Source organism: Dreissena polymorpha, chromosome 7 (assembly GCF_020536995.1).
Source record: "Dreissena polymorpha isolate Duluth1 chromosome 7, UMN_Dpol_1.0, whole genome shotgun sequence".
NCBI classification, from domain to species: Eukaryota; Metazoa; Mollusca; class Bivalvia; order Myida; family Dreissenidae; genus Dreissena; species Dreissena polymorpha.
This window is the reverse complement of record NC_068361.1, coordinates 99,348,786-99,373,104: the sequence shown is the minus strand read 5'-3', so window position 1 is coordinate 99,373,104 and position 24,319 is coordinate 99,348,786. Positions and strand designations below refer to the sequence as shown.

The window sequence follows — 24,319 nt, the reverse complement described above, 5'->3', positions numbered from 1 at the left end:
TGGAATACTGAATTAATTGTGTATAGTTCAAGCTTATTTAATTAAACTGAACACATTAAATAAACCACACGGTTGAAGTTTTATCTATTATCTTTTTAACAAACATGTTTTGTTAAAATATAAGATATTTTTTTCCTATTAACTTGTCTTGTTTTAATATCATGATTCATACTTTTGCTTAATTATTTGTACACACTTTTTGTATGGATAAAAGACAAAGAAAGTAAAAGTACTTAAGTTAAAATGTGTTATTCATTTGTTGTTTTTCAGACTTGAAAAAGATTTGTGGAAGAAGCTGTGTAAGAAATACATGAACACTATAGAACTACACATAAGTTGTATACACGTTTAATATTTGCAGTGATAGACAGGGCCTATGGAAAGCTTTTTCTCTTAAGGAACTATATAAACAAACCATTACATATTTATTTTTGCATAATCAATACAAAGTGTTTGTAATAGTAGAGGTATATATTTATGATTTTTTGTTTCTATGTTATTATTGAGATTGATTAGATGCATATGAACTCTGACTATGCATATTAATAAAACAGTGGTTTCACAACAAATAACAATATAAACCCAATTATGCTTGTTTGTGGTCTATTAACGTTTCTTTAGTTTCCAATATTATTCAATTGGTCAATGTCGGCTTGGGTACTACTTACATGTACCCCTCTCTTAAGTATACTTACATGTACCCTGGGTACGGTAAATATACTAAAATGTACCAGGGCATTTTAACGCTACATCGGTTGTTGTCGGCTATTTTGTAAAAATTAATTCACATTTATGTCAATTTTCTTTTAATGGCCTATATATTATCGAAACTCGTACTCAAAACGCATGTTTATGCAGATTTTTTCTAAAAGAGAAGTTTGTTTAAAGTAAAACAATATCGTTTTACGATAATCGGTAGCGCGTTTACGACATCGGATTTCAGGCGGATATACAACTTTGGTACAGTCAAATACCACCTGGTACTTTATATATTTAGTTATGTATATTTACCGTACCCGGGGTACATGTAAGTATACTTAAAAGTACCCGGGGAACATGTAAGTAGTACCCGAGCCGACAATGACCAATCGAGCAATATTATGACATTGCTTTTTTTCTTGATTTGGGTAAAGGGCCTGGCCTTTCAATTTTTTGGAGAAAAATATCGACAAAACTGAAAAAAGGAAAGAAATTTCCAATAGTACTGGTAAGCTTTACATTTGGGGAAGATTGCATCATTTTAAAGAAATTTTCTTAGGGGAAGGGGCCTTTCTCTTGGTGGAAGGGGCGTTATAGACCCTTGTTAAAGAATGAGAAACAAAGCCCTGTATACCCACATGGGTTTCTTTAGTATATCTAAATAAATACTACATTAATAATAACATTACACTTTAATAAGCATACAAATCTTACATGTTAAAGACAGCAGTAATTCATTATCAACTTCATAAAGAAGTACAGCAGTATTTACAGAGTTTAATCTGTCAATTTATGAATTTGCAAATCTTGCTATACAAACATATACAAGCACCATTTGACACTTAACAAATTTTAATCATCAAAATCTTTTGACTTTGGGGTTCACTATACCAACAAACATATTGAATTGTACTATAAATGAACTAAATTTCATATGAAATCTAAATAGCTGAAAATACTTAATGAAAGTACTCAATAGCCCCAGTCATGTAAATGGGCTGCAAGATCTTACTACCACTGCACCAAGTAATACACATGAAATGTTGTCGGATTTGTTGAATTGTCAGAATTTGTGATTTCATTTTTATTCAATGTTTACTTTGAATTGTTTCTTTCACTGCAATTCTTGCATTATCAGGTTATTTAACAGAACAGTTTTCTGTTTTTTCAAGACTGGTCAATGAAAGAGAGTTAAAAAAACATTACTCCGACCATGACAATTTTGAACCTGTACTTTTTATGTTGATTATTTATTTATCAAGATATAAAGATACTTTCATCTCCTCCCTTAAAAGAACAAAATACATATGGAGGCAAAATCAGTGTAAACCATTAAAAATAATTAAGTAAATACACATTACACACATTACTGACAACCAGTAAAATAAATGTTTACATTAAGATTTCATGTATATCGTTACAACCATACAATTATTTGATGGTAAAAAAAAGATAAAAATAAACAACTAATTTTGAATGACCTTAATAATATTCTGGTTTTAAATGGTTTGCATGTTGCACAGATAATTTGCATAATCATATATATTCAAATAAAATGTGTTAGAAAATATATGATTGTGATATAGATGATGACCATGTGTAAAGAAACAAATAGAGAATATGAGTAAACACCTCAAACCAAATATGTTGAGTAGCCTCACAAACTAAGCTTTGGAAGGAAAGGCACAGTCTTTTCAAGCTTGCTTATCACACCATATAAAATCATGTCCAGCAAAAGATGTTTTTTAGGCTACGCATCTCCTCGAAGTTCATTGACTGTTTATGACTGTTATCGGACTCTTTTAGTCATTCGCTGTTCTACGTTGTGGTGCGCAAGTTAAGGCCGGTCTGATATGTTGAATCTTCCATTTTTTAGGTTTCGTAGTAGATCGCACTCCATCCATGGTCGATATGGCATCCAATATCTTAAAATAGACAATTATCTTATATAAATAAAACCTACTTATTACAGTGTAGTCATATGAATTTTAATCTTTGGTATAATTATCTTACTGCACACGTGTCCTTAAGTAAATACAAGTTCAGCTGCACAGTGACAATGATTACATTTTATGTCCAGTATATGTCCAGTGTTGTTTACCATACAATATAACCTAGCATTTCAAATATAATAAATTCCTCAAAAACAATCATCAAATACTTAATAATGCATTGTGATGTTGTATTGCTATAGTAGTTAAATTCTTCTCACAGTTCTATTTTTCAATAAATCAATACACTTAACCCCACTCACCATAAACATTTTTTGTGTATTAAAAAAACTTGTTTATACGGCTGACAAGGCATCAAAGGAAATATATTATACATATTAAAAAAGGTTATGAAACACATACAACAATTATATTTAATAATTTTAAATGATAATTGATATTATTACCTAAACGATGGATTGACATGTGAACGATTGCAGCAAACCATTCAGCCTTATCAGTCGATTTTTGAAAATTTCTACGCATCCAGGATCCTTCTGGAGCATTATCTGATCTGTTGGGGATAGCGTCGACCTGTAAAAATAAAGGTAATGTTTAGGTAATATACATGTCTATTATCTGTAATATTGTTAACAAACCAAGCTTATAACAAAGAAACCACAGTTTAAAACTGCCTCAACAGCTCAGTGGTAGAGCGTTTGCCTCGAGTGCATTAGGTTGTGGGTTCAATCCTCATCTACATCATACCAAAGACGTACAGAAACGGTACCAGTTGATGCCTGTGGTTAACGCGTACCACTATGCAGGAAAGCACTGGCTTCTTCTCAAAAATGAAATGAGAACCTCGTGGTGGTGGATTCCATCATGAATAAGGTGTCGAGTGTGATTTATATAAGTTGCCAAAACTTGTTTCAGAATCGACCTCAAATAAATTACTATAATCTAACCATTAAATAGATTAAAAAATATATCACACATATGCCACACAGCCTATTTTATAAAATAAACATTGAAAAGGGGACCAATACATGATTCCTCTTTGAACCAATGTATCACACAAAATCTCCGTCCAGGGGTCCCATGTACTCTCATACAAGATGATAGCCCTGTCGCCATTTTACGTCTTTGGTAAGAGTTAAGACAATTAAACTAGGTTAGATGGTGAAAATACAAAGGGCATGAATATCGCATTAAATGGGAATGTCAAGCCAACGGATGTAAACAAGCTGAGACTGGTCTGTGTTCAATAGATAATTGGGGCAGACTTCCATCTAAAATCAGAATTAATTTTTAAACTTGAAACGTTAAAGAACAAAATCTTTATTTATAAATATCATGTGAATTGTTCATTTACATTTTGTTACCAGGTAAATTGTTTACAGCATGTTACGCCGAGCAGGTTGTCGAGAACTTCTAATTGTGTGATCCAATGAGCCTAACACCTATCTGCATCCATGAATATAACAATGATGATGATGGTATATTGAAATCTTAATAAGTCCTTACCTCGGACCTATCAAGACTAAGCAGTTCAGCTGGACAGTAAATTTTTCCACGATAACAGATATGACGTACCCTTTGGGCCGAAAGTACATATACGCCAACAGCTAAAAATAGATATCACCGCGGTGACAATTTTGTCACTGCGGTAATAAATTTGTCACTGTGGTGATATATTTGTAACTTCGGTGATACTTTGTCTGACCCAAACAGTTAGAAAAGAGCTAAATCAAACTGACCAATGAAATAACGTCTTGCAAAACGGCAAAGCGGTGAATATTTTATTTGAAGCTTTATTCGTTGTAACTTAAGAATTGTCACTTTATGTTTATATAATAATAACTTCATAAAGAATTAATAATCTAGGTGACAATTTCAGAAAGCTTATTATTTTCCGTTGCCTCAACGTCTGTGCGTGTATTTACAGCCGGATTAGTGTCATTAAACCAGGTATACCGTGAAGGCATTGGACCGTTAAACAAGCGATAATGGATTAATTGGCACAAGTCTTTAACAATTTACTCCCTACGATCTAATTGCAATAAAGCAGATGATATGCCGATACGTGTAGTTTCACAAATAAAATGTACGATTCACTAACCATTTATTTACTCAAACCGATAAGTGTGACAAACAGCTGGCGATCTTTATAACACTCTTTAAAAATTTGCTGGTTTACTAAGAATAAATCTATATCAACTTAACTAATCAAGTATTTGTTTATTTATTTTTTGCTTTAAAGAGCCATGTATGAGTAATTATACATGTGTAGACCACACTCTACAACAAAATAAAGGTTTACATGATTTTGATATATGAGAGTAGGTTTGTTTTGGGGGAAAATGATTGGTTGAAATCTGACCCTAACAAATAAATTTAACAGCAGGCATAAACATATACCAACAGTCATAATTTGTCACCGCTGTGACAAAATTGTTACCGCAGTAACAAAAAAGATATCTTACGCGTTGACATAATTGTTACCGCAGTGACAAAATTGTCACCGCGGTAACAATTTTGTCACAGCGGTGATATCTATTTTTAGCTGTTGGCGTATTGTACTTTTGACCCAAATGGTACGGCATAAACAGAAGACAGGCTACTACTAATGGCACTTTGTACCCTAACACCGGTTCACTGCTTAATATGAAAATGCGTTGTAAAATGTTGAATTGTGATTCGTCAACTTGTATTCTCTACAATTGCATAGTGTACACTTGTTAGATGCTGACTTGTAGCAGATTACTAAAACCGATCGCACAACTAAGAAATTATTCAACATGCTTATGTAGTTTTTCATCAACTAATACTTTCAGATTGATCTATTATCTTTTATTTATTATTATGACTACACTATTAGGTATATTAAGATGTAGACATGATATATTTGCACTATCTTCATTTTCAGATCTGTAGTTTAAGAAGTTACATATTTGTATTTACACCTGTTCAAGTAAGTCTACAAATGTGTACTGTGGACATCGATCGAATTAAAATGAAAATACCTCTTTATTCATACTTGATTTATTTGCATATCGATTTTGTAGAATCGGAACATACAACATTTTTACACTTAATAATTGTTCAAAACAGATATTAAAATGTTGCATTTAAGCATTTTTAAAATTCTCTGTTAAACAAATAAGCTGAAACGAAAAAAAAAGACTTTACTAGGAGTTAATCCTGAAAACCACATTGCTGAATATTTAACTATACACCGCGGTACTGTAGGGTCATTTCATATAGTTAAAATAAGCAGGACTCTCATAAAGTGAATTAATCAATAATTACTTTGATCACCCTTCGTTTTGTTCCAATAATTATGTACTTTTATATTTTTCCACTATTCTCATGTTGCCGAGACTACATCCGCTTCTCAGCATGTGTTTGGACTTAAATGACATTGGTTTGGCTAGAGTGATTATGCCATGCAACAAGTATTAGTATTAGGTGGCCAACTAACCTTTTAACTGTTTAACGTTTCTGTGCATAGTTGTTATAAGGTTGTTTCTACTAGAACGTCTGGATCAAGGATGATTTCGTCAAAGTCATTTTTTGCTTCGCCCATTGCAGCTTCTTTTAACATTTCATTGAGAAGCGTGCGGATTGTACTGTTCTGAAATATATCGTCCTCATCGTGTTCCCAATTTCTTTCCGTCATGAAGATCTATTAAACACAAGTCCGTCACCTTGCTTTGCTCCGTTACGCTGTTTTCTCGCATTACTCATTTTCCAGAAGAACACGGTGTCCTATTTCGTTACCGAACTTTTTGCAAACTTTTCCATAATGTCACAAAATGATCGAACATTTCGCCAAACTTCATAGTTGTTTAACATCATCACTAACAATCCAATAGGTTTTAAACTGTGAAATTACACACACTAGTTATTGAAAGCTATACCTGAAGCTTCCGTCCGTGTACTACGGACTTCATCAGCAGAATGAATGTCTACTGTTTGGAAACGTTAACACCGCTAATTGTCGGGATGAGCGATGCTAACGTATAGTCCCATCATCACTAACGGCTTTAGGTTACCGGCAAACGTCCAATTTTAAATTATGTTTCTATTTCCAACTTAAAGAATTACTATATAGTGTTTAATTGATACAATTGAACGAAGGTATTTTATAATGATATGAACTTCGTCTCACATTAAGTTATTTGCTTATATAAAAGAGCAAATATTATTCAAACATTTTATTATTATCTAATAAAGTCAAGATAACCTTCATATACACCGTACACGTATTTATCATACCACCGCATTGATATCTTCCTGATATAGCGTTGCCTGATATTTTTTATATCATGGTCAACAGGAAGTTCTTATATCAGTCATGTGTGTAGGATAGTCATATTACTCGGAATCAACTATAAAGTAATACTGTTTAGTAAATCAAATCAGATGTGATACCAAGATGTAATATATTTTTAACACAAAATGCAACACAAACAGCAAAAAACATTTTAAACAAATATTAAGCGCGCGTGTTCATGACGTCATTATTAACACGTCAAACGACAAGAGTCCTATTCTTTCCCGCTTAAACTGCATCTTTTTAGCGATTTGTTTCATTATTTCTTTAAATCGGGGACGTAGCGGTATGATAAACAGAAAAACAGGCTACTGTCTTATCTTTTTGTAATATATCAGGCTCGGCACGAATAAAATAACGCAAGCCTCGCCTTTATATTATTGTAAGCCTAGCCTGATATATTACAAAAAGGTCAGACAGTACCCTGTCATTCTCCATGTTATTCTCTATGTATCAAATTTTTGCAGATTTTGAGCAGTTTAACAACATCACATTGTCACTGGGAAGACAGGATCAATCACTTAAGAACGAAACGTTCACTTTGAAAAACCAGTCTTTTGCGATGACGATACTCTCCCCTCCACGCGAAGTAGATCTTGTACGCGTTTCGGGTGGAAAGGCACACAATTGGATGACAAAAGTTGAACACTGGACTATATGCGAGATTATGATATACCGACAAGCAGGTAAAGTGCTTTGAAGCTTACTGTTTTCGAATTATTTTCAGAATTGAACCTTTTTGTTTTGATTTCTTTCAATCACCGAAATGTTTTGTGGATTTGCGTGACGTCGAGATCAGTGATGTGATTTTTTTCATCGTTGATACGTACTTGTAAAGGAGTAATATAATCCCGAAACAATTACCGTGCAGAGCTATTTCTAAAAACTGGTAATATAATAATTTGAATCTGCATTGCCAACAAGGGTTATAGTAAGATTGCGTACATTTATTTTATTAAGATAATTATTTTCCTTAAATCGCGATTATTTCAACTTGTTTAAACATGTCTTAGGTATAATTAATGCAACACAGCTAAAAAAGAATTCAAACGCGCACGAAACAAATTCAATAAATTAAAAACAGATGAAAACAAAACACTTTTTGTAAATATGAAAACAAAGTACAACAAAATACGAAAGAAATCTAAAGCAAAATACAAAAAATCAGAAGGAAAAAAACTTGAAGACATAGCAAAATCAGATCCAAAACATTTCTTGAAATCCTTAAAAAATGCTATAAACAAGCACCAAACAAGGATGACAGTATAACAGTAGCAGACTTTTATACGCACTTTAAAAACTTATTAGGCGAACAACCCGAACAAATAAATGAAAATGTTGCCACCACCGAATCTACGGATATTGATTTAGATAAAGAATTCACATTGCATGCACTCAAGGCAGCCGTCTTCCATAAAAAAATAACAAGTTTTGTGGGCCTGATAATATATCTTCAGAACTAATTAAATCATCGTTTAGTGTATTAGGACCACACCCTTTAGCAATATACAACAAACTTTTCAACCATGCCAAATACCCGGAGGACTGGGGCATCGGATACATTGTCCCTATATATAAGGGCGGGAAATCAAATGAAACAAAAAACTATAGGGGTATAACCTTAAATAATATCCTAGCCAAAATATACTCACAATTGCTACTCACCCGTTTAACAAACTGGACAAACAAACACCAACAAATCATAAACTGCCAGTTTGGTTATCAAAATGGCAAAAGCACAACAGATTGTATATTTATACTAAACGCAATTATATCAAAAATAATAAACTCAGGTCAAAAATTATACACCATTTTTATCGACTATCAACAGTGCTATGATAAAATCAATCACACACTACTTTGGCAAAAATTGATATCGGAAAATGTGAGTTAAAAAATGATAAACGCTCTAAAAGCGATGTATAGTATCGTAAAATCAGTAATTAAATTCAATCATAACTTGTCTGACCCATTCTCGATACACCAAGGAGTGAAACAAGGTGATTCCAGTTCATCTCTGCTCTTCATGATATTCGTTAATGACATGTTGGAGAACATAAATACATATTTAGATGGTTTATTCAATATAGACGAGTTGAAATTATTTCTTATTTTATATGCTGATGACCAAATTTTATTCGCAACGTCACCTAACTCACTACAACACAAGCTAACAGACATAGAAGCATACTGTAATGCATCGAAATTAAAAATAAATACAGCTAAAACAAAAGTGCTTATCTTCGAAAAAGGAACACATTACACAAACATCGATATCTTTCTGTATGGCGAAAAACTAGAAGTCGTTACTTCCTTTAAATATCTGGGGGTATACTTATTTAAAAACGGTAACTTTAACAGAACGCAAAAATGCATAGCAGACCATGCGTCAAAATCAATGCACCGACTTTTCTCAGTGGTAAACATGTATGAATTCAGCACAAAAAGCAAACTCAAACTCTTTGATATCTTAGTAGCATCAATTTTGAATTACTCGTCTGAAATATGGGGTACTACACAGGCGAAAGATATTGAAGCCGTACACACGAAATTTTTAAGGAAATTACTCTGTGTAAATAAATCAACCAACCTTAGCGCGTTGTATGGAGAATTAGGAAGAATACCCTTTAATGAAATACGAAAAATAAACATTATTAAATACTGGTTTAAAAATATCATCAAATGAGAGTAGCTTGATCAAAATTACATACAATATGCTAAAACACGATACGGACAATGGACACACATACAACAATCAAAACTGGGCATATCATGTTAAATCCATTCTCGACAGCATCGGCATGTCCGAATTATGGATAAACCAAAACATAACCGAATCTCAATTTATACAATGCAAACAACGAATATTAGACACTTATACCCAAACATGGCACGCCGATATTAACAGCTCTCTACGTACTGTTTATTCAAACATAGTTTATCGTTAGAAAGTTATTTAGAAAAAATTAATGAACCAAAATATAAAATTGCCCTAAGCAGATTCCGTTTATCATCGCATAACCTAGAAATAGAAAGGGGGCGATACAATAATATTGAAAAAGAAAACCGTAAGTGCAAATTATGCAATATGAATACTGTAGAAACTGAGTACCATTTCTTACTTGTTTGCCCCATATATACGCACCTAAGAAGAAAACTTTTAAAGTCACAGTACTGAAGATGGCCAACAATTTCAAAGTTTCTAAGTCTGATCTCCAGTGAAAATAAAACTATGCTTATTAGTCTAGCAAAGTTTATATACGAAGCTTCAAATTTACGACGCCTACTAGATACGTAATTAGTCTTTTAGAACGTAACAACCCTTTAACATTATTCCATCTTTTATTTCACGCACAACATACCTTAACTCAAAGTCAATTTCTCATTCCTTATAAATTTGAATAGCATTATAAACAATGCTAATTTGTTTCAGCTCAACTTGTTGTTTCATTTTGAAGTTTTTTTTAATGGCTTAATAATTTATGATATTATAGCAACTTTCAGAAATTGTATTTTTTTTTTAAATAACTATAACCATAATCCTCGTATTGAAATACAATGTAATTTGATTTTTAATTATTTCTATAACTTGTTGCTGGATACAAACTTAATTTTCAGTGAATGAATACTGTACTTCTTAACATTACATTCTTGTCAATGTGAATATAGTTTTTTCAAACGAATATATTATATATTTTTTGCACTAACAACATGTGTTCAATTTAACACTTAATCCACATCTGCCATGACTTGTATTACTTGTATATATAAAATGTATATGTGTAGGCTAAGCTTGTATAAGCTTTATTTGCTGAAATAAATGTTGTTGTTGTTGTTGTATAATATATCAATTTTCGTCTTGTTAAATTTGTAATCTATTATATGTATATGTAAACAAATGTAAACTGGGCTTTTGCACTTAGTATACTATGCGCACATTAATGCGATCGAACTCATATGGTTTAAATTAAAAATTTGTTTTACACAAATAAATTAGGATATAAAATGTATACATTCCTGAATACTTGGGCACCACCCTATTTTGGTTCACCGATTTTCGACAAAATCGAGATTTAAGCCCAATGTTGTGTGATTTTTTTTTACTGTCGCGCTACGTAAAAAAATGTGGTTGGTACGGACCGATGTCAGGGCCCCTTTGTGTCGCGCATAACTAATATACGTTTGCCGCCAGGTTGATGAAACTGTACACTTATATTAACCGGCCTGTAAATGTGCCTCGTTATCTTGGGATTTTTAAGTTTTTTAACATTGCTGTCTAAGCATGTTTGACCTTAATCAATATTTGATATAATGCTAAATAAGTTTTTCCGCCAGTGGACCCGAAAAAGTAAATCCTAAACTTGCATTTGGTAAGTTGAGAGACATGTCACCAACCATTGGCTACCTTTCTCTTTTTTCGGAAGAATGAGGAACCACTTGGAAGTCAGATATATATATCTTATTTTTTTAAATGTTTATTCTTTGAAAGACACATTTTCTCTTGCGAACAACTAAGGTTAAGAGCAAGTTTTGCAAGCCAGATTTGATCATGACCCGAAAGCTGATCACTGCCTGAATACGCGCCGAGAAATAACTCGCGGCGTTGTTTCAGTTCTTTAACTACAATCAGTTACAAATTGAAACATTATATGAATATCGTGTTAAATAAAATAATTTTGAAATGATCGTTTATATATAAAGGCAGAAAACAATTGTTTAGCTATACGTGTCGCGGAAGAGTAAGTTTTTGAATGGTTAAAATAGTCCACTACGTGCTACGTAAGGCAAGTGATATTTTTGCGCAGCACAGTTCATTCCAAATCTGAGGCTATTAAAAGACGACTGCTAAATAACAATGTGATGTCGAGATTGCAATACACTAGCATGCGTCTTTTGTGTAAACTCTTTGCTAGTGCTTGACTGATTTCTGGTAGTAGAGCGGGAGGGGGGGGGGGGGATCTGATATGGCTGGGAAATGTTCGGAGGTTCGCAATAGACTGATCCCGGAATTCGCGCGAGTTTAGAAAACCTCACTTATCACCCCGGTACAAACAACGCCGGTCCATTATATCAACAAATTAAAGCTTGATTTAAATAATAGCGGTTGATACGGTGTGTGTTTTTTAAAGGATTATAAACACACACACAGCCGATTCCTTTTCTGATCAACGAGAAGAAAAACGGAAAAACTCAATACCATTTTACTAAGTGATCAATAGAACCATTATTTCATTATGTAAAGCAAAATGTTTAAAGGAAAATGTTTTATTGTAATATGCATATAAATTATATTTCATTATGCTTCATAATGATGCGTAATACGCTGTTAATGGAAAAATTCTTAACAATCGGAAATATATTTTCCATAATGACACACATTTCATGCGGTGAATATGCGACAAACAAGTGACAACAACAACAACAACAATTTCAACCTTTTTATAAATTAAATTATTAAAAAACGTAATTTTAGTACTTATGTTGGTGACGGGATAGGGGTAGAGGAGTTACACGTTAATGTCAATAAATGAAAATTAATAAAGATGAAATGGAAAGAAATTAAATGAAGCATTTAATTTCTTGCGAAAATATTATAAAGAAAATTAATGTGGTTTGCTTGAATGCTTGAACACGCAGTTTTCTTTCCAAACATTTAAATCACACTTTCATAGCCGCGTCATGCGAAAATGAATCTTATGGTCTTTTGGCCAGCGTATCTTAAGCTTTAATTTGGTTTGCTTGAGACTTTGCAATTCTGGTTAATACCAATACATGTATTATTATTATTATAATTATGTTGTGGTTCATTCTTTGGTAGACTCAAGCCAAGCGACGGGTAAACTCTTTCTGGATATGTAAAGTTTCATTAGTTGGTTATTAATAGAAGTTTACATAGGCTTCATAGAAGTTTGTGCGAATAATACGTCTCGCGGAAGTGTATATTTTTGCATAATACAAATACGACGTCATAGTCACATGGATTTCTCCAGTAACTACCGGTATAACGACAAAAATGCTTTATGATCGCTAAAACGAATTAAAAAACAACTAAATATAATAAGAAATATCTTTTAAAATGATATTCGGCGAACATGCTGACTTTAAAATAAAGTTTGAAATTTATGTTTCTAAATAATTAAATTGAAAAACAAAAAAGTTACACAATTGTGTGTTTTTTTCACTTGTTAGTCGCATATTCACCGTATAAAATGTGTGTCATTAGAGTCAAACCACACATAAGGGTCTGTAGATTACAAATTATACTACAGGAGTTCACATCATATGTGTCATCACATCGCTTTTAAAGAGTTTATTCCTCCATCATCGAAATATATCGTTCGTTAATATGTAACACACAGTTTTCTTTCGAAAAATTCAAATCACACTTCATAACCGCGTCAGGCGAACATGGGTCTTATGGCGTTTCGGCCAGCGTAGCTAAAGCCCAGCCTGTGTATTTGAGTAGTCTGGTAAGAGGTGATGCTGTCCGCTATAAAATCACTCAAGGTTTTATTGTCTCATAATGTTTCTTCTGACCAGACTGAGACATGCGCAGGCTGGATGGGCTATAGCTATGATGGGCGCATATTGCATAAGACCCATTTTCGCATAACGCGGGTCTTTTTAAATCTCATTGCGAGTTGTAAATGGTATATTTTAGCACAAAGCATTTCGATATAAAATCGAATTCAAAAAGCAAATACAGCAAATTGGCAAATAAGGGTAGCCTATTCAGGCGTTCAGGAACGATTTTCAGACGTGCTGACCGAGTACGACACACATTTTTGGTTAGATAATTAAACGATTTTCCTCTTAACGTGACACTACTATTTTGGTAGTGTTTTTTCTCATTTTGAAAGCAAAACTGTGTTTATTGTTAGTCAATTATGTCTTTTCCTGACGATTTAGTGATCGAGTACAGACCTTAAAATTCTGCGAGATGGATTTTAACGCGTAATTGTAACTGGACCACAATTTGTGTCTATGTGTCGTTTGAACATGCAGAGAGTAGTCCGGATTTCCGTACATTGAACAGTGTTAATCCTTTACGCTGTGCACAGACACAGTGATGCAGCCAAATTTCAGGGGATTTCTCTCGAATCAGCCAATAACATATTCGAATGTATTAATTCGTGCCTGTTGACATTATGTATAGATCATTTAAGGTGAAAAGCTGGGTTAAACAACTACGCCGAAAAAGCGCATGAGTGTTCATTCAATACCGATGTTAAGGTCAGCGACTGGTTGACACCGTGTGAACTACTATGGTAACAAGTAAAGCATAAACAACAAAATACAAGTCAACAGCGCTGTCTTTATAAATACCTAATTCGTGAGTAAAAAGTACTGCTCACAGATTAATTGATTTTTGTATTTTTATCAATTATCTTATTGTTTATTTTGAATTGTATATGGTGTCAAAAGTTTTGAAAAGGGAATTTCCATAACGAACTTATATTCTTAGTGTGATAGGTATTCGATATTCCCACAATTTTCATTTGATATAATGGTGATCTAAAATTCTATTTTATATTTACTGCTTCTCATTATACCATTTTCATTATATTTTTAATGCTTTCAGAACGTTTAAAAAAGAGACATGTAGTTTTTATTGTGTTTAAGTTATCTCTATTACATAAATGTGATGATAAACAGTGCACACACATCTCGACCTGTGCGTTAAGACACACTCTTTATAAATGTGAATTGGTTGTGTTCATTTCAAACTTGCGATTTAACAGGCTATACGATAATTTTGAAAAATGAGTTTCGTCTAAAATTATGCAAACGCGAACAACTTCAGTGCCTCCAGCGCTTTGATTCATTTAATGCAGTCATGCACCAAAATATCTTCCTTCACTAATCACCAACAGATCTCTGATTTACCATTGCTCATCGACATTTTTATTACGGCGAGGCAGATGATTTGAATGCCGTTAATCTGGTTTTTAATAGAAAATGCTCAATGACTTTAACACTCGGAGATAATATGTGAAGTGATGTATATGTATGAGTTCAAAATGTAGCAATGTACAAGAATGGTTGGTAAATATTCCTGGTGTATTGTATGCTCGTTTTTGTGATGAATTGTTAACTTTAAACTCATCATTTTATTGTTACCAAGTGTATACGTTTGACTGTTTTCTTATATATTTGTTCAATATTGCGTTTTGTTTATTTTTATGGTCGTGGACAGCTATATGACTCGAGTTATCGTGAATTATTGCGATCATGAAGAACACATATTAAAATTATTCTTATTACATAAACCGTGGATGGTATATATAATGTTGAACACGCATATATTTGGCACCTTATATTTACCGCTATATAATGGTATTTTATAAGTGTTTGAGTAATGGATGTTATTATACTTTTTAAAATATTATTTTAACCTCATTCACCGGTCTAGTGTGCATTATAATTTAAATGACGATAATTTTCTTGTTAATAAGACATTTCTTCTTTCAACATATGTGGAGTCGCAGGCAAATGCGGAATGTGGGGTTATTCCTTCCTTACTGAAACAATTCTATATCCTACGGTTTTGATGTTTGTTCTATGCTTCTATGCTTCTAACAAAGCATAACATTATTTGTCATCACACTCACATAGTCAGGCTATTTGTTGTTCTTAGTTATGTATATGAACACCATGTTTAAGTTATTAAAATAACAATCATAATTCGAACCCGGTTCGTTCGTTTAACATCCGGTGTACTTCGCTTTAAAAACTACTCGGCCCCTCAGTTGCACATTAAAGGGATCTTTTCACGCTTTGGTAAATTGACAAAATTGAAAAAAGTTGTTTCAGATTCGCACATTTTCGTTTTAGTTATGATATTTGTAAGGAAACAGTAATACTGAACATTTACCATGGTCTAATATAGTATGTGTACTCGGCGGAATAGCTCAGTAGGCTAAAGCGTTTTTACTTCAGGACTCTGGCAGGACTCCAGGGGTCACTGGTTCGAAACCTGCTCCGGGCAATGTTCTTTTCCTTTTTTTAATTTTATTCTTGATTTTTTACTGGAGCTTTTACGATCCAATGTTTACATTTATCAATATAAAGCATTTAATGAATAAGTTAAAAAATGCCAAAATCTGTGAAAAGGCCCCTTTAAGTGCGGAAGTGCTTGGGTCTTTTATGATATATTATTATTTATATCACGTTATAAAATAGGTTGTTAAGTACAGTGACTGTGATGGAATACTACCGCTAGAATACGCGTCTAAAAATAGCGTATACAACCACATTGCAATTCGTATTCTTATTAGAGCTAATAATAAAGTCCTAATAGTTTGTGCTGCATTGCTTTAAAACGGCTAATTAAGCTACAATAATAGCTAATTCTAAGCACTGAACTATTCGCCGATTCGAAAATGCCCTTTTACAGACTGTGTACCCGGAAAGTACAGTGCAAACTGTTCCAAAGAGTGCCATTGTCTTTCTGGACCATGTGAAAGTGTCACGGGCACATGTTTGCCTGCGGTATGTAAAGACGGCTGGAGAGGACTCGCCTGTAATGAAAGTAAGATTAATTATATCATTAGAAAGATTGCGAACGATTTACACTAATGGAATACAATTTATTCTTGAAATGTATTGCAGTTTTATGGAATTATTGATGAGTTAAGCGATTTAAATCAATTCACCAATAATCAGTTGACCAAAAATACAATAACACCAAATAGGTCATAACTATTTTCTTCGAAGTTATAACAAAATATACGGATCGTTTTAGACTGCGCCGACAGGCGGAGTCTTTAGTACTGCTATCAAAAACATATATAGAATTCGAAATGAAATTCTATATGTCAATTACCAAGTGATCTACCTGTTTCACTATTTCAATATAACTATCCAGGGAGAGAAATAAACACAACGCCAATCAGAACCATTGAACATCTACTTGATACATGCAAATTGAATCACAAATAATATGTTAACAACTTTTTATGTATACATTAAATGCACTTTCATTTTTCATGAAGAAACAGTTTTCTTGAAAAGTTCCTTATATCTTGTCTTTACGTAAAACTAAAGCTATAGCAAGCCACAGTCTTCTTACGTTCAACGCTTAGATTCTATATAGCTGAATCGACATTTTATGATTACAGTCTGCAACCCTGGCACATTTGGTGCTAATTGCTCCTATAACTGTCATTGTTACGACAATGCAACATGCCATCATATTAATGGTACCTGTCCCGTTAACCAATGTGCAGCTGGATGGACGCATGACAACTGTAGCGTAGGTATGTAACAACATGCGGTTTCTCATCTTACATGTAAACGTGTATAGTCAAACATTAAAGATTTCATGTGAATATTTATGCAATATTCATTATAATGTTTTTTATTTAAAAATGTCTTAGTAATGATTAATGTAATATGTAAAAATTACTATAATAAGCGTGTTCGACTTTTTAGGGAGTGATTTAGATGTAATAATATATAGAAATGCATGTTTTCTGTTAAAGTCGTGTTTAACGAGCGATCAAAATTACTATGATAGCTTTTTGGGGTTTGCGTTCTCTCTTAATATCATGTCTTCACAAGTCAGAAAACAGTGTCTATACATCACCATAAGTTTGTAATTGTATTTCGCATCGTAGTTTATTTATGTCGGAAAGACTTTAACAGGGTTAACCTTTATTGAGCAGTTATTAATATTACAATAATATTTTACAGCTTGTGATCCAGGCATGTTTGGTTTGAACTGTGTCTTCCCCTGTCATTGCTCACAAGGGAAAGATTGTGACCATGTTTCTGGCCAATGTCCAGACGGTATATGTGCGCCTGGGTGGACAAAACATAACTGTAGTGTTGGTAAGATCGCAATTTACGATATAACTCAGCTTTATGTTTGTTATTGGTGTTCATAATAGTGTGTAACGTAGGTAAATAGTTTTCTTATAGATTGCAATTTGTTAAAACATCGATTAACATTGGGTTCACCTTTAAATGCTCATTCTACATTATTTCGTTAGACCATGGTAGTACTACCAAGACATGTTGTTCATCAGTTAACAATTCTTTTTTCTGCTTTTATTAAAAATATTGAAAAATACTCATTTTGCAGCTTCTATGTAAAGTTCAGGGTAAACTATATCAACAACAATGGATAAAGCGCTACTAATATTTGTTAATATATTACTTTATAGCCTGCGATCAATGGCTCTTTGGTGAGAACTGCTCCTATGCATGCCATTGTAACAACGGTTCAAATTGTGACCATGTTTCGGGGTATTGTCCTGATGGTCAATGTGAACCTGGATGGACGAAAAGTAACTGCAGCGAAGGTAAGATTTTTACTGATGATTGGTGCTAGCTATATTATTAAGTAGGGCATTTATTAGCAAGTGTAAGAGACAAAGCCGTTAAGTTTATTGTTCAGGTAAATAATGAGTGCAAATATACTTTCTCATATACATATATTGTCATTTTCTCTACTCATGTATTATAATAATCTCATTGGTTCGACTACCACAGCGTGCGATCCAGGCATGTTTGGTAAAAACTGCTTCTCCAGTTGTCATTGCCTGCTCGGAGCAAGTTGTGACAAAAGTTCTGGTCACTGTCCGGGTAAACTATGTGCACCTGGGTGGACTGAGAGCAACTGTAGTGTTTGTAAGATTTGATAGTGACACTTTATGGCAGCTATATGATTAATTCTGTAGTCTGTAATGATGTGTATGCATGAAAGCGGCGATATATTATAATGTGGAATGCAATGCAAAACGTTTCGCATATGCATATAACATATTACATTTGCTCTAAATATTACTTTTTTTGTTCCAATATCAAAGCCTGCGATCATGGCATTTTCGGAAACAACTGCTCCTTCCCATGTCATTGTCTACATGGAGAAAGATGCGACCATGTTTCTGGCCACTGTCCTTATGACCAATGTGCGCCTGGATGGACTCTTCGTAACTGTAGCGCTGGTAAGATATAAAATTAGCAATTGAATATGACGTGTTTAACGCTTATTATGATATTAATGCAATTTTGCATGCATGCAAAAACCTCTCTAATTAAATCAAATTGTACTTACAAGTATACCTCTGAACGGTCTATCACATGTATTATTGACACACTACTACGTTTACTATTACTTTTTGTTACCAATGATACTCACTCTACTATAAATTACAATTATTCCGTATCTTTTTCCTTTCAAAAGAATGCGGTCAAGGCATGTTTGGTTTAAACTGCTCCTCCAAGTGTAATTGTCTACCCGGAGTAAGCTGTGACCACATTTCTGGCCACTGTTCAGATGATCAATGTGCCCCTGGGTGGAGTAATAGTAACTGTAGCGTTGGTAAGATTTAAACGTTAGTTGACAACCAAACGTTATATTTTATCGTTGCTACGTTGTTTATAATATTGCATGAACAACCTGTATAATAACATACAAGCATACTTCTTTCTGTTTTCGAGACATGATTTAAGATTAACTTAGTTAACTATTACTGTATAGCTAATCATATAACTTCCTCTTTGTTCTCCTTTGCAGCATGCAATCAAGGGTTATTTGGTTTGAACTGCTCCTCATTGTGTCATTGCCTAAACGGTGCCAACTGTAACCATGTCTCCGGTAACTGCTCCGATGAACAATGTGAGCCTGGGTGGACTAACAGTAACTGTAGCGTTGGTAAGATTAAAAACAAGATTCATCCTAGCACGGTGCTTCATTCAAATGGTGTTCGTATATTTTTAAATGTTATCTTATGTAAAGAATAAAGTCATGTATATAATTCAATATGTCAATTACCAAGGGATCTGCTCTGTTTCACTGTCTTTAATATAACTTTTATCCAGGGAGAGAAATTAATGCAACGCAAATCTGAACTGTTGAAGATCAACTAGACAAATGCAAAGTTTATCAGAAATAATTTTAACAATCTTTCTCCTTTCAAAAGAATGCGGTCAAGGCATGTTTGGTTTAAACTGCTCCTCAAAGTGTAATTGTCTACCCGGAGTAAGCTGCGACCACATTTCTGGCCACTGTTCAGATGATCAATGTGGTCCTGGGTGGAGTAATAGTAACTGTAGCGTTGGTAAGATTAAAACGTTAGCTGACAACCAAACGCTATATTTTATCGTTGCTACGGTGTTTATTATGTTGCATGAACAACCTGTATAATAACATACAAGCATACTTCTTTCGGTTTTCGAGACATGATTTAAGATTAACTTAGTTAACTAATACTGTATAGCTAATCATATAACTTCCTCTTTGTTCTGCTTTGCAGCATGCAATCAAGGGTTATTTGGTTTGAACTGCTCCTCATTGTGTCATTGCCTACACGGTGCCAACTGTAACCATGTCTCCGGTAACTGCTCCGATGAACAATGTGAGCCTGGCTGGACTAACAGTAACTGTAGCGTTGGTAAGATTAAAAACAAGATTCATCCTAGCACGGTGCTTCATTCAAATGGTGTTCGTTTATTTTTAAATGTTATCTTATATAAAGAAAAAAGACATGTATATAATTCAATATGTCAATTACCAAGGGATTTGCTCTGTTTCACTGTCTTCAATATAACTTTTATCCAGGGAGAGAAATTAATGCAACGCAAATCTGAACTGTTGAAGATCAACTAGACAAATGCAAAGTTTATCAGAAATAATTTTAACAACTTTGAATTTATAAATTACCTGTATTTTATTATTTATAAAGAACCATTTTTCTTTAAAACTTTCTTATATCTTGTCTTGATGTAAAACTTAAGTTAAAGAAAGTCGCAGTTTTCCAGGGTTCAACGCTTTGATTTGGTATAGCTGAATCGACATTTTATGATTACAGCCTGCAACCCTGGCACTTTTGGTGTTAACTGCTCCTATATATGTCATTGTTACAACAATGAAACATGCCATCATATTGATGGTACCTGTCCCGTTAACCAATGTGCAGATGGATGGACGCATGACAACTGCAGCGTAGGTATGTAACAACATGTGGTTTTTCATCTTATTGACTCGATGAAGTATCTTTTAAGACTAGTAAAGTCAAAAATATAAAAGGTTAAATGTGAATATTTATGCACTATTATTAGACAGATTTATATTTCAGCGAATGTCGGAGTAATGTTTTTTGAAATATGCAAAAAAGTACAACAAGCGTGTTCGACGTTTTAGCGAGCGAATTAGATATAATTGTAATAAGGAATATTAAAGGTTTCTGTTTATTGCGAGATCAATATTACGACGATAACTTATGTTTGGGTATTCGCCGCCTCTAAATATCATGTTTTCACCAATCGGAAAACAGTGTCTATACTTCAACAGTTTGTAATTGTATTTCGCATTGTAGTTAAGTTATGTCGGATAGACATTTACAGTTTAAACCTTAATTTAGAATATATTAATAATAAAATAATATTTTATAGCTTGTGATCCAGGCATGTTCTGTATGTTCATAGTAACTGTAGCGTTGGTAAGAGATCATTTTTTGAAAGCTGACAGCTAAAGGTGGGTTCCCACTGCCGATCCGATCAACTCGATCATCCCGATCACCGAAATTTCCCGACCAAACCCGACCAAGCTCGAGTAAAAAGGGTATACACGACTTCTTCTCGACCTCTTGTCGATAACACACGACCCAAACACGACTCATTCACGACGTCTACTCAACCATCTTTCCGATTTCCGCTCGATCATCTCGACCTATACGCGAGTCCTATACGATGTTAGCTCGACCAAGTGGAACTCAGCTCGATCGCCACCAGATCTTCACACGACCAGATCGTGATGAGAGACAAGCACGACGTTTTGCACGTGGGTTTTGTGCTAGTGACATGAGCTCGTGTATGGTCGAATAGCAATCGCGAAGTAATCGTGTACGGTCGAGTAGCCTTCGGGTAGCAGTCTAGTAAATCTGTACATCAAATCGAATAAAGGTCGAGTGGATCGTGTTGCGATCTAAAATAACTCGGGTAGAGGTCGAGCGGATCGGGTACAGATCGTGTAAAAGATGTCAATCCGATCGCCATACGATTGCTTCACGATCAACTCGATCTTCTACACGACTAATACACGACCACTTCTTGAGCGCTTCTCGATCTATTTCCTTCTCGACCGCTACTCGATATTTTTTGACATATCAAAAATATCGGGAAGGAAACCCGACCAATGCCGACCTACCCGACCGCCCCCGACCACTCATGCCGACCGAACCAGACCAGTACCCGACCGCTTGGTCGGGCTTGATCGAGTTGATCTGATCGGCAGTGGGAGCCCAGCTTAAACGTTATATTTTAACGTTGCTACGGTCTTATAAAATTGCATGAAAAACCTGTATAGTAACATATTAGCATCAATCTTACTGTTTTCGAGACATGATTTTAGATTAATCTAGTTTACTAATGCTGTATAGCTACTTATATTACTTCCTTTTGTTTCTCCTCTACAGCATGCGATCAAGGGTTATTTGGTTTGAACTGCTCCTCAGAGTGTCATTGCCTACACGGTGCCAACTGTAACCATGTCTCTGGTAACTGCTCCGATGAGCTGTGTGAGCCTGGGTGGACTGATAGTAACTGCAGCGTTGGTAAGATTAAAACATTTTTACTCATTCATATGGTGCTCGTATTATTTTTAATGTTATCTTATGTAAAGAAAATCTCAAAAGTCACTTGCATGCAAATTTACAGAATACATGCATAATAAATTATCACTTAAAAGGTATGTGTTTACTGCTGTTAGATTTCATAGCAATGTGTGTACTTGATCAGCTTTCAGAGCAAGAGATCTTGATCTTTTTCGTACATTACAAATGAGCTTGTCATTGTTATATTGCTATATTCCGGTCAATGTCCGAATGGGACTTGCCTCCCTTTTGGACACGTTTTAACGTCAGCGTGGGTAGGTTGACATACATTTGAATAATGCAATCAACAGTTTTGCTCTAATTACTTATTTTGAAATGAACACTTACCTGATTGTAAGTTTGATTTAATTACGTTTGCCCTGGAATTCCCCACAAATGCATGTTTATGATGTTGCAGTCTGTTAAAATATAATGTATTGTGGAAATCGCAGATATAGATGAACCTGTAAACGTGACGAAAAATCTTTGTTTCTCTGAGATTTGTTTTAAGCTTATTATTATACCCCTTCACTCCAAAGAAAAAATAATTATTTGGTGATACATCTTTTGCATATACATTTCATTAAGGGGACGTTCAGTGCTCAATTGTCATTGCTATTGCCTCCACATTATAGAGTTATAGCACTTAGTTAATTTTAATTTTGAAATTGTGAAATTGTGTTGTTTAAACAGCTGGCTGCTTTTTGCTTAATTTGTTGTCATATTTGATTTTGATCTAGTTGTTTCGTTATAATATCTGTGTTTCTGTCTGTCTTACCGTCAGTTCTTTGCCACATGTTTCTGCATAAAAACTCGCTCACTTTTCAACACAGTGTTTTTTTTTAATTTTTCTTCAGATAGGAAGTTGTTTATGTGCGATTTTATGGTTAAAAAAACAACAACAACATACATTATGCCCCCTTTTTCCATTTAGAAACTCTGTTATATGATGATTAGTTATGAATGAATCTAGATATTATTTGAAAAATAAACATCTCTGAAAATTAAAGCTCGACCAAGGTATATTCGATATGTAACATTGTATAATCGTACAATTTATCATTAAATCATTTAACTTCAGTAAAACAAATACTCTGAAAACCTTAAGCGTAATGTATTTTATATAGACTTATATAGCAAATACCTGACAAATCCTGTCCTTCTGAAAACTTCTGTCCACAAGATTAATTACATTTTTATGTAATAATATACTGTGCTTCATGCCCCATTAGGTCAAAACATGCCCCAAAATTAAATGTTACAACAATATAACGACCTGCGGCGTCGTGGGATAATCCTTAGTCCTGTGACAATCCATTGTGTGCAGAAAATTGTTATCGTATACTACTATTCAAATTATATTCCTGTTATTGTTGTTACACAGCCTGTACACCCGGCTTCTACGGACAAAGCTGCTCTATGGACTGTCACTGCGACAAGTGTCATCACGTCAATGGATCGTGCGTAGGGTCTCTTCAATGCCACGATGGATTCAGGATGGACAATGGTTTCTGTACACGTAAGAAAGTATTGTTAAAGGATTAACTGTGAATGCTCCGCGAAGCTTGTCTTTTTCCCCGCAGAAAACTCCCGCCTGGGCAAAGAGCAGAAATATACAGCATATATTTGTATGTAATAATATATTATACCCCATTCCCCTTTAGGTCGAAACATGCCCCAAATTAAATGTTACAACTATATAACGACCTTCGGCGTCGAGGAATAATCCTCACTCCTGTGACAATCCATGG

General features: G+C 34.1%; 1 protein-coding gene across 1 annotated transcript; it reads left to right on the top strand.

Annotated features, from left to right (window-relative positions):
• The first annotated feature begins 3,748 nt into the window (after window positions 1-3,748).
• Window positions 3,749-24,294, top strand: LOC127839955 (multiple epidermal growth factor-like domains protein 11). Its single transcript, XM_052368347.1, has 11 exons — window positions 3,749-3,779; window positions 7,437-7,655; window positions 18,138-18,275; window positions 18,466-18,603; window positions 18,783-18,920; window positions 19,160-19,297; window positions 20,232-20,369; window positions 20,787-20,924; window positions 22,392-22,529; window positions 23,953-24,087; window positions 24,233-24,294. The coding sequence occupies exons 1-11, from the start codon at window positions 3,749-3,751 to the stop codon at window positions 24,292-24,294; spliced, it is 1,413 nt and encodes a 470-aa protein (XP_052224307.1).
• Window positions 24,295-24,319: the final 25 nt, after the last annotated feature.